Raw genomic sequence first — 13,134 nt, forward strand, 5'->3', positions numbered from 1 at the left:
GTTCCTCAGAAAGGTCTTTTAAAAAAAAAGTTAAAAATACAATTACTGTATGACTCGGCAATTCCACTCCTAGGTACATACCCAAAAGAATTGAAACTGATCTGTGTACATCAGTCTTCATTACCGCATTCTTCATAAGAGCCAAAAGGTACAAAAAACCTGAGTGTCCACCAATGAATGAATGGGTACACAGATGTGGCTTATACACGTACACATGGAATATTATTCAGCCCTAAAAGAAGAAAATTCTGACACATTCTACAACATAGATGAACTTTGAGGACATCATGTGCAATCACAAATGACTGTCTGATTCCAAATTTATGAGGTACCTAGAATTGTTAAACTTCAGAGACAGAGAGTAGAATGGTGATTGCCAGGGGCTGGGAAAGAGTGAAGAGGTATTAAAAGGTACAGAGTTCTAGTTCTGTAAGATGAAAAAGGTTCTAGAGATGAATGACGGTGATGATGGCATAAAATGTGAATATTTAATGCCACTGAATGTTAACACTTAAAAATAGCTAAAATGTAAATTTTATCGCACGTACACGTTACCACAGTTAAAAAAAAAACTCCACACTCAATTCAGTTATTGGAAAAGTGTTAAGTATGATTGGAATAACTTGGATGTGTAAATCCACCTTTTCAACACTAAATTTTATATCTAAATACAAATTAAATATTTCTGATTAAAGTTTAGCATCTGAATTGAAATGTTCTATGTGAATAAAATAAAAACCAGATTTTGAAGACGTACTATAAAAAATTTTAACTTTTGTATAGTAATTATGTGCTAAAACGACAATAATTTTGATATATTGGGCTAAATAAGTTTTAAGATTGCAAAAGAAAAGACTGGAAAGAAAAGAAAAGAAATATTATTGTGTTTGAAATAAGCCAAACACAAATGATTCCACTTACATGGAATATCTGGGACAAGCCAATTTATAGCAACAGGAAGATTAGAGGTTATCAGGAGATGCTGGGGGCAGAGGGTTAGGGAGTTATTGCTTAATGATGATAAAGCTTCCTCTTTGGAATGATGGAAAATTTTGGAAATAAAAATTGGTGGTGGTTGTACATTGTCATCAATGTAATTAATGCTGCTGAATTGCACACTTAAAAATGGTTAACATGACAAATTTTATGCTATATATATTTTACCGTAATTTACAATGCACATCTGGAAAGTAGGAAAAAAAGAATAAATGCAAGTAATCATTTTCTTGAAGCTAGAGAAGGGTAAAAACCAGCTGCACGGTGAATACAGTGTGCTTGTTTCTTGGGCAGAAGGGTAAATGAAACCTCCCCTGCTTAAATCTTATAGATCTGGACTTAATTTTCTCTGATATTTCCTTTGATTTAGACAGCTCTTCCCTGGAGAAAGGGTCCTGAGAAGAAATCTTTCCACCACCGAATTCACATGAACAAGCCTTTGGTGACAGGTTGCTGCCCTAAATTTATATCTCTTACGACTAGGACAGATGGTGGGTGGTGTAGAATTTGCCAGATTGTGGTGAAATATGCTACACACAGCTGAAGGCTCTGAGCAAGCTCTGAGATTATGATATACTTGGTTTATCTTTCCAAGCAGCTAGTAGAAACTTGAGGTGAATAACATTTTATGTAATAAAATTTTATATATAATAAAAGTATGTACACATCTTACTCTCCTCAAGTATGTACTTCTATAACTACATACTATATGTTAGCATATTTCGATATTTGTTATTGGTACATACATTAATACCTGTTATATACCATACAGAGAGCTGGTAGCTTATAGCTAACCATCCTATACCAACTGAGAACCGTGTGACCTCCCACCCTGGTCTTTTGAAAAACTCATTTGCTGAAAGACTAAATAGAAGACTTAGTTGCTTGAGCCTGGCTCTCTTGTACACAGTTTGACTTCTTCGTCAACTCAATCTGCCTCTTCACCCATTTCTATCATGGGTATTGATAGGTAATGAACATTTTGCACTCCAAACACCTTCTAAGTATCTGCTTTCAAAGAATTCAACCTGCAACAATTACATGTCAGGTATTACCCTAGGTGCTGGGGAATCAGCAAAGAACATATAGACAAAAACTCCAGCTGCTATGGAACTTATATTTTAATGGAGTTTCTGGGAATACTTTTGCCTACATAATAAGTAGATGCATGTAGCTAGAGCAGCCTCTTCTACCTTCTTCCTGCCTTGAAAGCAAATGTGAGGGCTGGATCTATAGCAGCCACTTTGTGACTATAAGGTGACAAGTACAGGAAAACCTCCATAGCTGTCCACCTCCCTACATTGGTTATGTCCTTAAGTTGACATAATTTTCATAGACTGGACATACACCACAAATATGTATCAGTACAATAGACGTAGTTCTTTATGTTGATTACCTCTGTATGTTGACCACTTTGTTACAGTCAGTCCCTTGGGTGGTCAACTCAAAGAGATTCTTAAGAAAAAGCTGTACTGTCCAATTCAACAGCACTAGCCTTAGGTAGCTATTAAGCACTTGAAATGCGCCTGGTCTGAACTAAGATGACCTAGAAAACACACACAGGGTTTCAAAGATTTGCCCATAAAAAAGTAAAATATCTCAGTAATCATGTTGCAATGTTAAAATTTGGGTATATTGGTTTTACTTGGGTGAGCCTTGGTATTTCCGAGTCTTTATAGTGGGTTTTTGAAAACTAGTACCAGCCAATCCCTTCATTACCTTATTTGTCTGTCCAAATTTACATCCAAGCATTGTACTCTTAGCATCCCTTATTATTATTATTATTTTTTTTTAGAGACAGAGTCTCACATTATCACCCTCGGTAGAGTGCCGTAGCGTCATAGCAACCTCCAACTCCTGGGTTTAGGCGATTCTCTTGCCTCAGCCTCTCGAGTAGCTGGGACTACAGGCGCCTGCCACAATGCCCAGATATATTTTTGTTGCAGTTTGGCCAGGGCTGGGTTTGAACCCACCACCCTTGGTATATGGGGCCAGCGCCCTGCTCACTGAGCCATAGGCGCCGCCTAGTACCCCTTATTTTTAATGAAATAAAATACATTACTAAAATTAATTTAGCCATTTCTTTGTATTTTTTAAATGTGGCTATTAGAAATTTTAAAATCCATATACGTCTCACATTGTATTTCTATTGGACAGCACTGGCCTAGAGAATCAGAGGATATAGCTACTGAACTTCCAGCCACCATCTCTCTCCTAACTTCTCATTAAAAAAAAAAAAAGCCTCTATTTGTTTTAGTGTATACAGTCAGGTTTTCAGGTACTTGCAGCCAAATGTACCCCACCCAGGTGGGGAGGAGGGAGACAGATATTCACACTAGGTGGGAGAATTCTCTGCCCATAAAATATACTAATCTAGATATTATTTACTGTGAAAAAAAGGAAAGCTGATCAAGAGTCTCCAATGAGCAAGAAAGAGGGAAGCCAGGAAACACCCTCCAGTCTGGGAAGCAGAGTGTTAATCTGTTTCATGATTTCCTTTTGCCCTGCCCTGCAGTACACAGTTATTTGGATAATCCCGGCCAGAGATTCCCAAGGGCCTTGTGCAACCCTGGGTGGGCCAGGAACGGCAAGAGGGTTTTCTTTTTTCTCCAAGAAAAAGGAGGCCCAGCCTTTCAGCCTCACAGGCCTCCTGGCTGATTTCCCAACTCTCTGAAAGCTCCATGGGCAGCCAGACACTAGTCAAGGCCCAGACAAGACTGTGGCCACCACCCCTGCCCAACAGGGAAAAGGTGCTCGGGGAGCAATGATGAGATGCAAATTTGGACAGAAGCTTAAATAAGAAAATGAAGGGATTGTCTCATACTGGTTACTGCAAACCCTCTGTTAAGACTTGGAAATACCAGGGCTCACCAGGTACAGCTCCAGAAATAAGCCCCTTGACCCACAGAGTTCATTCATCTATCCCTGAGCATCTTCCCTGTGCCAAGACCAGTGCTGGGTACTCAAGACCCAGAGATGAACCAGACATGGTCCTTAAACTCAGGGAGCTCACAGTCAAGTGAGGAACAGAGGGACAAAGCAATCAATGGGGGATACGGATCAGCAAAATAGCAATAGGAACAGAGAGTCTAGGAGCCTAGTGGGGCACCAAACCCAGAGTGCAGATGGAATAAGGAAGGGGGCTGTGGGCAGGAGCTCAGTGAGGGCTCCCAGGAGGGGGTGATGTTTGATGGAGCTGAATCATAAAAACAAGTTAGCCACCCCAGGCCCCTGTTGAATACTAACAGCACAGATCCTCCGTGGGCCAGGGCCCTAAAATCCCCCATTATTCAATGAAATTTTGAAAATGAATATAAGCATTATATGTTCAACCTGAGACACACATAGGTGTTCTTTTAAAGAGCATTCACTTTCACTGATAAAGCAAACTTCTTAACATAACCATGTACATCAGACTGTGTTGTGATCTATCAAACACAATGCAAATATTAGGTGGTAATAATAGTCATAAAATCAGTGTTGTTGTAGTGAGGGGTGGCAGCAATTCTATCATATCTCTCCTAGACTGCTCTTCACTCAGCAGCCCATTCAAGGGCACCCAGGCTGCAGGACACAGAGGGTGTCCCTCAGTGGCCATTAGCAAGGCCAAGGCAATCTTAGTAGACTATATCCCACTGTGGTATCTCTCTTTTAAAGAAAGATTCTTCTGGCACTTCCCTGCACTACTGGTGGGTGTGTTCACCCTAGGGAGGAGAATTTGACAATGCCTCTAAGGTGCACTGTACGTAGCCTTTGACTCAAAAATTCTCATAGTCCATCCTGCAGATAAGTTCTTATATGTCTATAAAGACGTGTGGTTAAGGAAATGGACTGAGACACTATTTAAAATGGCAACAGGCTGGACACAATCTAAGTTAAACAACTTGTGATACAGCCATAAAGTGGGGAAAGTAAGGAATAAAAGAGTTAGATCCAAACACACTGATATGAACAACCTCAAAGGTTTATTTTTGAGTGAAAAAACTAAAGTGCAGAACAAGATTAAAACAAATGTGTATAGATGTTTCCCATTAAGAAAACATGGACCCTGGGAGGCTGAGGCGGGTAGATCACCTGAGTTCACTAGTTCGAGACCAGCTCTGAGCTACAGCGAGACACCATCTCTAAAAACAAAACAAAAATAAATATTTGGGCATTGTGGCAGGCACCTACAGTCCCAGCCATTTGGGAGGCTAAGGCAAGAGAATCACTTAAGCCCAAGAGTTTGAAGTTGCTGTGAGCTATGATGTCACAGCACTCTACTAAGGGCGACGTAGTGAGACTCTGTCTCAAAAAAAAAAAAGAAAGAAACAAAAACTACCTTGGCGTGATGGTGGGTACCTATAGTCCCAGCTACTTGGGAGACTAAGGCAAGGGAATAGCTTGAGCCCAAGAGTTTGAGGGTGCTGTGAACTGTGACATTATAGCACTCTACTGGGGGCAACAAGAAAAAGAAAATACGGGTGGGGGTTCATATACCCATTACATGCATGCGTGCCATGAACAGACACATACATGTAGAGACCTTCGGAAAGAATACATGAGGGGTGGGGGCAGTTGCCTCTATGAAGGGGAAATGGAGGAATGGGGAAAAGAAACTTCTTTTCACACTATGAATTCCTACACCACTTGACTGACTTTTTATTGTGCACATGCATCTGTTTTTCAATTAAAGAAACTTTGTTTTTTCTTAAGATAAAATAGTCTTTGTCAATATATTTACAAAATGAACCACCATGAACCTGGATTAACCACTTCCTAGGAAGACAGCCAAAAAAAGAGTTTGTTCTCCTCAGTAAGATACTGTGAATTGGATCTGCTCAAGTTCACGGATCACATCCAACGCGCACAGACGCAGGCATGGCCCTCACACCCTGCATGGAGCCGTGATGACAAACGTAGTCATTAACACAACCCGACTGGCGATCCCGGCTCAAAAACCCGCTTAGTGTAGCGGGGCCAGCCGGCCATTGTCAAGGAAGTGGACAAAGCCAGAGTTCATCTAGGCTTTTTGTTCGGCTAGTAGAGAATTTCACACCCCAGAGACCATGCTCTGCTTTATCAGTTGGGCTGCAACTGTCCGTATTAGGCAAAGTGGGGCTTGACATGCCTCAGCCGGCACCACCGAGGGGGTGACTTCAGAGGTCGGGAATGTCAGATAGGCTTATCTGGGCCAAGAGGTAGCAGCCTTCCTCTCCCAGCTGCCCCCTTCCTCCCCTAACAACACCCTCTCACTCTGTCTCTCTGCCTGCCCGCTGTGCTTTGCTGGGGGAGCTCAGCAACCACCAGCACAGTCAAGCCAGGAGCATAAGCTGGGCCTGGGCTCACTCTCAGGGTGGGGGTGCTGCAGGGGTGAAGATGAGCAAGGGTCATGTTCAGGAGCAAAGCATGTGGGTGACCCTGCCGGGTGCTCATGACATACAGACATACCCTTTTAACATACAGACATACCCTTTTAAAAAGATAACGCGCGAGTGTTCATTACACAGGCTGGCCCCGTTCCTGCTAGTGACAGGCATCCCTGAGTCATTTCCTGCAAGCATGTTTTCATGGTAGTGATGTACAAATACCTTCTGGACTGAAAGGGTTACCTGTGATTACTGAGCAGCCCCATGGTGGGTGGTAGAAAGAACCCTGGACTGGGAGTCAGGGGCTTACTATTAATGCTTTCACGGGCCCTTTGTTTGAGCATGGGCTCCTCCATTCACAACCTTGCCCAGGAGGCCCTCCTCCCCATCTTCTCCCACCATCCATCCATTCCACTCTCTCTGGCTATCACCCTCTCCGCGCTCCCCACATAGCCCTTCTTTCTCATTGCACAAGCAGCACACTGGTCCTGGGATAGATCTCTCTTCCTGTGCTCTCTCTCACCGTTTGCTCAGCTCTACATGGTGAACTCACACTCATCGGTCCAACCTCCCATCATAGCTCATCTTCCAGGAAGAATTCCCGGACTTCCCCAGGCACAGCCACTTGCTTTCCTGTGCTCCTGCAGACCCGGGTACACACCTCTCTCATAGCACGTGAGATGCTAATGAGAACAATGGCTAAACGTTTACTGATCACTTACCAGAATGCTAGGCACCTTTCCAAATCCTACCTTATTCAACCCTCAGTAACTCCATGAAATTACCCTGGGTTTACAGAGAATCAGAGATTTTCAGTAATTTCTCCAACACCACAGAGCTACTGAGTGACTCTTGGGTACTTAGACAAGTACCTGGCACATAGTAGCTGCTTAATAATGATCCACCTCATGAATGATTAAATAAGTCAATAAATGCAAAAATAATTACATTTCCGTCTCCTTTACAGAAAGCTGCCAAATACCTAGAAGGTGTAGGGCACTGGAAACATCTGCCGATGAACGAATGAACAAAAGAATATAAGAGCGAAACAGTTAACAGAGTCCAAACCCCAGCAACTCCCTCACTAGCTTCAGAATCCTGGGCCCCCTGTCTGTCACCTGTCAAATGCAGAGATTGTGTATAACATTTGCTTAAGTTTCTTTCAACATTAAAGATATGTCCATGATTTTGTGATTATGGCAATCCCATACCAAATTACATATTGCAGGTTCCTCTGGGTTGCAAACGCTATTCAACTGGATGTGACAGTTGAGCCAGATGGTACCCCAATGCAGAGCCAGTATCAGTCCTGAAAGAGTTAATTTGACTTGACTTCACCCCGTTCTTATCCAGAGTCACACCCAGGGAAAGAATTATTAAGTGCCTGACCAAACCCTTATAAATAATAATAAACAATGATCTTAAGTTAGATTAGTACCTGGCACCTGAGCCATTGCTCTAGAGACGTTCTAGGCCATTCTCCTATCCTCTGGCACCTCCGCCAGAGCCCTTCTTCTCCAGATAGATCTGGGTCCCACCCCCACACACACACATACACATGTGTAAGCACACACACGCGCACACACGCTCACTCATGCACTGATGGTAGCACAGTGCTGAGCGCGTGGTAAGGGGCTGACAAAGGCTTGTGAAGTAAATACTGAGGCCCTAGTCTGCTTTAGATGGTGCTGAAAGCCCTCTGCATCAGGGAGAAGGTGGGGCTCTGAGTGCATTTCATGCACTGCTGCTGTACCTGTGGCTCCCTTGGAGCTTGGCTTTAAGCCTGGTACCTGACACACTCATGTCATCCGGCTTAACCTTAATGATCAGCCACGTGTCTGCTACTGGTCAGGGTTTCTTATTTGGTCAATGCTCAGCACAAACCATTACACCAAAGGATACCTATATGTGGTGTGTGAGCAAGAGGGTGTCATTCACCTTGAAAGAGAGGCGGGGACCCTGCTCCGGGCAGATACTGGCCTCCCAAGCGAGGTACTAGCCATGTACACACGAGTCCAGTATGGAGAGGGCCTATACCGTAACCAGAGTACAAGTACACAGCACTGCACAGGACAACCGTTGTTTATCCATCCCATACTCCCACGTCTGTGGGGAGCGGCTTGTCCCTCATGTCCATTATGTGATGTTTCCAAGGGCTGCTAATCATAGCAGCCAGTTCCCCTGGCTTTGGCCATAATAAATCCAGAGATGAGCCCATCAGAAAACAGGTCAAATGAACTTTATGGCCACCCTGTATTGAGCTACACAAGAAAGCTTCTAGCCCTTTTTTTTTTTTTTTTTTTTTTAATTTGGAGACAGAGTCTCATTTTGTCACCCTCAGCAGAGTGCCATGGTATCACAGCTCACAGCAACCTCAAACTCTTGGGCTCAGGAGATCCTCTTGCCTCACCCTCCTGAGTAGCTGGGACAACTGGTGCCACCACAATGCCCAGCTATTTTTAGAGATGGAGATCTCACCCTCGCTCAGGCTGGTCTCAAACCCGTGAACTCAGGCAATCCACTCGCCTCGGCCTTCCAGAGTGCTAGGATTACAGGCATGAGCCTTTGTGCCTGGCCACAGATTCTAGCCTTTTGGGTCAGAGAGCTGTAAAGACATGAATGAAAGTCTCCCAACACGGAGAAAACTGCCTGCAGCAGGGAAGAATGGAGCCAACAGAGGGCAAAACATCCCAATTACAGGCAGGAGAAAGACTTTGAGTGTGTGGACTTTTGTTTATTAAGAGTTAATGATTTCTGGCTCGGCACCTCAAGCGGCTAAGGTGCCAGCCATATACACCTGAGCTGGCAGGTTCAAATCCAGCCCGGGGCCCGCCAAACAATAATGACAGCTGCAACCAAAAAATAGCTGGGTGTTGTGGTGGGCCCCTATAGTCCCAGCTACTTGGGAGACAGAGGCAGGAGAATGGCTTGGAGGTTGCTGTGAGCTGTGATGTCACGGCACTCTACCCAGGGTAACAGCTTGAGGCTTTGTCTCAAAAAAAAAAAGAGAAGAGTTAATGATTTCCATTTTGTTTGGTTAGTTGGAGCGGGGTCTCTGCAAAGGACAGTACTAGTGACCTAAGAGTCACAATCGACAGGTGCAGAGCATTTTCAAATGCATCTTCCACTCCTCAGACCTAGGTGGCTTTTATGAGATGGGTTATCACTCATCTGAAATCTCTTTGCTCCTTTTCCCAAGAAAGGCAGAACAATTCCTGGGCAAGAGGTGCTCACGCTGAGCACCACTTACCAAAGGTGATTTTTCCTCTGTGTGTCTCAGGTGCCAGTGGTGATCTGCCAACCACAAGATAGGTGTTCTATTTAAAACTATCAAACTTGTAAAACAGGAGCCGGCCAGACAGGCTAGGCAACTGGCTAGTGATTTTGGAAAGAAGGGCCTCCTCGTGGTGGTCAGCCCTCCATACCATCCCTCTGACTCCCTCTGGAGATTCGTCTTTAAATCACCCAGAGGGTCCCTCAGCAGCCACAGAGGGCTGGGCATGCAGGGCAATTGCATTTTCTAATAAAACAGGAGCACAGAAAACTCTCTGTGAAAGAACGCTTTGCAGTCAGGCCACCTGACTTTTACGGGAGCTTTCGAAAGGAAAGTCACTGTGTACATTTACTGAGAAGGCAGGTGCTTTGAAGGCTACAAGCGTCCCTCCTCTGACTCTGAACAGCCACCCACAGAACTATAATATGAGCCATGAAGTTACAGCAATCGGGCAGGGAGGCACTGGGCAGAGTGGCGCCCAGGACACCGGCCCACCCTGTTCTCCCGTCCTTTTTTCCACTGCCCCCTCTCTTCTGCCTGAGGCTACAGTTCTGCAGGTTGTGGGCAAGCACTGCCTGGATGGCTAGTCTGCTCTGGGCTGAGGCAACTGGTCTGCTTCGGCCTGATGGAATGTTCTTCCTCTGTCCTGTACAGTACAGTTGGTGCACCCAGGCTCACAGGAGCTTGGCAGCTGTCTTCCCCAGGGCAGTGGAAAGTATCTCACAGTGGACTCTATAACTCCTCATCACCAAAACAAAAACACAACAGCCTGATTGCCATGGAGAGTTCAATCCTCTTGTCCTGGGACTGGCACTGACTGGAATTCCAAAGGCTCTGGCTGACCTACCTCCTGCAAGGTCTAAATAGAGCACATTCAATTTTAACCTAAACATACAGGCTGGACCAATGCCCAGGGCTGACAGCCCCAAGAGCCACCCAGGAAGTCAGCTGGGAAGTCTTGTCTTCTAGCTGGCCATTTGGTGGGGGGAATTTTGGAGCTATCAGACATGTGATGCACTCGTGAGCCTATGTTCATTGATGCTGTCTGTGGCCACAGCATGGTGAATACCATGGTCTGTTTAGGGTTAACCATGGGTGTGATTGTGAGTAGAGAAATGCATCCTGGGGAAGGGGATTGGCAGGTGGAGAACACAAGGGTGTCAGGAGAAAGAGAAAGAGAGAAGGAGGGAAAGGCAGTAAGGACCAAAGACCTACTTCTGAGCCAATTAATTCACAACCAGGGGTCTTTCCAGAATGCTAGTACCCGGGGGAACACAATTCTCTAATTATGCCTCTTCATGGGACTGGGGGCTTATGCTCTAGAATCAGACTGATCAAGGTTATCTTCTAGTCATGTGACCCCAAGACACATGACTTCTCAATTTCCACATCTTAAAAGTGGCCCAGGGGGCAGTGCTTGTGACTCAGTGGGTAGGGCGCCGGCCCCATATACCAAGGGTGGTGGGTTCAAACCCAGCCCGGCCAAACTGCAACAAAAAATAGCTAGGCATTGTGGTTGGGCACCTGTAGTCCCAGGTACTTGGGAGGCTGAGGCAAGAGAATCGCCTAAACCCAGGAGTTGGAGGTTGCTGAGGCAAGAGAATCGCCTAAACCCAGGAGTTGGAGGTTGCTGTGAGCTGTGTGACGCCACGGCACTCTACTGAGGATAATAAAGTGAGACTCTGTCTCTACAAAAAAAAAAAAAAAAAAAGTGGCCCCGGCTGGGCATGGTGGCTCAGGCCTGTAATCCTAGTACTCTGGGAGGCCGAGGCATGTGGATCAATTGAGCTCAGGAATTTGAGACCAGATTGAGCAAGAATGAGACCCCATCTCTACTAAAAATAGAAAAACTGAGGCAAGAAGATCACTCGAGCCCAGGAGTTTGAGGTTGCTGTGAGCTATGATAATGCCACAGCACTCTACCCAGAGTAACAGAGTGAGACTCTGTCTCAAAAAAAAAGAAAGAAAGAAAGTGGCCCAAAGGACTACCCTGGATGTTCATTGAGGCCATGGAGATGAAGTGCCTAGCACACAGAAGTCACTCAACAAACAGCAGCTGAGGTAGCCGTGGCCATAGTGATAGGAAGAGTAGGGTAACGTCAGGTATCTGCTTCCCTCCTTCAACCTCGCCTGTGGTCAGGCCATAGGGCTTCTTCCCTTGGAGAAGGCACAAGAAAAGTTGCTGAGGCCACCATGATAAGATGGAAACTCCCAAGGAGAAAACTCTGACACGTAGAGACAAAGGAAACCTTCACCTGAGCAAAACAATACAACATTCACAACCACATCTACTACAGAGGCGTAGCACAGTGAAGTGGCAACAGCTTCCTAACCTCCCAAATGCCAACCCAACACCCCGCACAGGTAAGAAATGCCTGCGCAGGGCTCTCCCCTTACCTTGGTGTTCATACACGTCTTCCCTCGCTTATACTCTCTGTGGGAGCCACGCTTGTCCAGTTTGTACCACAGGGCTTTGGCCTTCCAGGTGGTCACCTTGGACTTGAGCTTGGAATAAAAGTTTCTGTGGTCCAGAGGGTCTAGATCCAGATGTCGTGTGAGGATGTTGAAGGCCTGCAGGGTCCCTTTGCACGTGGATGCCTGGACGAAGTTCTCAAACACCTGTCCGGCCTGGGCCTGCTTCTCATCTTTGTTTTCCCCCATGGTTCAGGAGCCGTGCAGAGTAGCGGTGTGGAGCGCTCAGAGTAGAATACCATGAAGCACCTGGAGACACGTCACAGCTGCAAAGGTAGATGGAGGCAGAGGTGAGGTTTGTGGGCAATAAGGGGTGGGGGCGGGGTGGAGAGGTAAAGATAAAATTCCTTTAAGACACTAAAATATTAACCATAATACTTGACGCTCAATGCTAAGTATAAACCACGTAAAGAAGATGTACCATGGTGCCTTCACACCTGGGAATCTCTCCCCTACACTGCACGCCTCTCCCTGGCTGAAAAGAACCACAGAGTGCACAATGCTATGCCCTGGCTGATGTCAACAGTACCTGGTCCATCTTGCTACAAATTGGATGGTTCTGGAAATAGTGAGAAGAAAAAAAAAATAGCAAAGTATACTAGATTTAGTACCTTTGAAAACATGCCATCTTGGTGCTGCAAATTGGTTGACTCGTGTGAACATAATCTAGCCCCATTACCTTGTGCACAGACGAAAAAAATCCAAAGCACATTCCTCTCAAGGTCTCCTGACCATCCCGCCTGCCTAGCCTTAGACATCAAACTGTAAGGTCTGTCTTTGTTAGTTACCATGGGGCAGGTGTCTCCCCTACGCAGAAACAGCAGCTTCTCAAAACTTTTCTGTTCCTGGGAAGCACTGCACCTGCCTCGGTCAGACACATGCAAGACAGAGACACACACGGGCGCCTCCTCCCATCACGGAGAAAGAGCCTGTGCTTTGTAAGCCCAGGCTTTGAGCTATTTGGAACAAGTGCTTTGGCTGATGCAAGGGGAAAATGCGACGGGTGCTCATTCACATCACAAAAATAGCTCGCCTGGGTTTTGG

At 45.4% G+C, this 13,134-nt stretch overlaps 1 protein-coding gene across 10 annotated transcripts in view; it reads right to left on the minus strand.

Annotated features, from left to right (window-relative positions):
- The window catches only part of MICAL2 (microtubule associated monooxygenase, calponin and LIM domain containing 2), a 231,702-nt gene that overhangs the window by 167,322 nt on the left and 51,246 nt on the right, over positions 1-13,134 (minus strand). For all 10 annotated transcript variants that reach the window (XM_053560668.1, XM_053560664.1, XM_053560667.1 and 7 more), the window contains exon 3: positions 12,016-12,356. In XM_053560668.1, the coding sequence (XP_053416643.1) occupies positions 12,016-12,279 (264 nt within the window). In that variant the 5' untranslated portion in view covers positions 12,280-12,356. The remainder of the gene's footprint in view (positions 1-12,015; positions 12,357-13,134) is intronic.

This window comes from Nycticebus coucang, chromosome 14 (assembly GCF_027406575.1).
Source record: "Nycticebus coucang isolate mNycCou1 chromosome 14, mNycCou1.pri, whole genome shotgun sequence".
Lineage (NCBI taxonomy): Eukaryota > Metazoa > Chordata > Mammalia > Primates > Lorisidae > Nycticebus > Nycticebus coucang.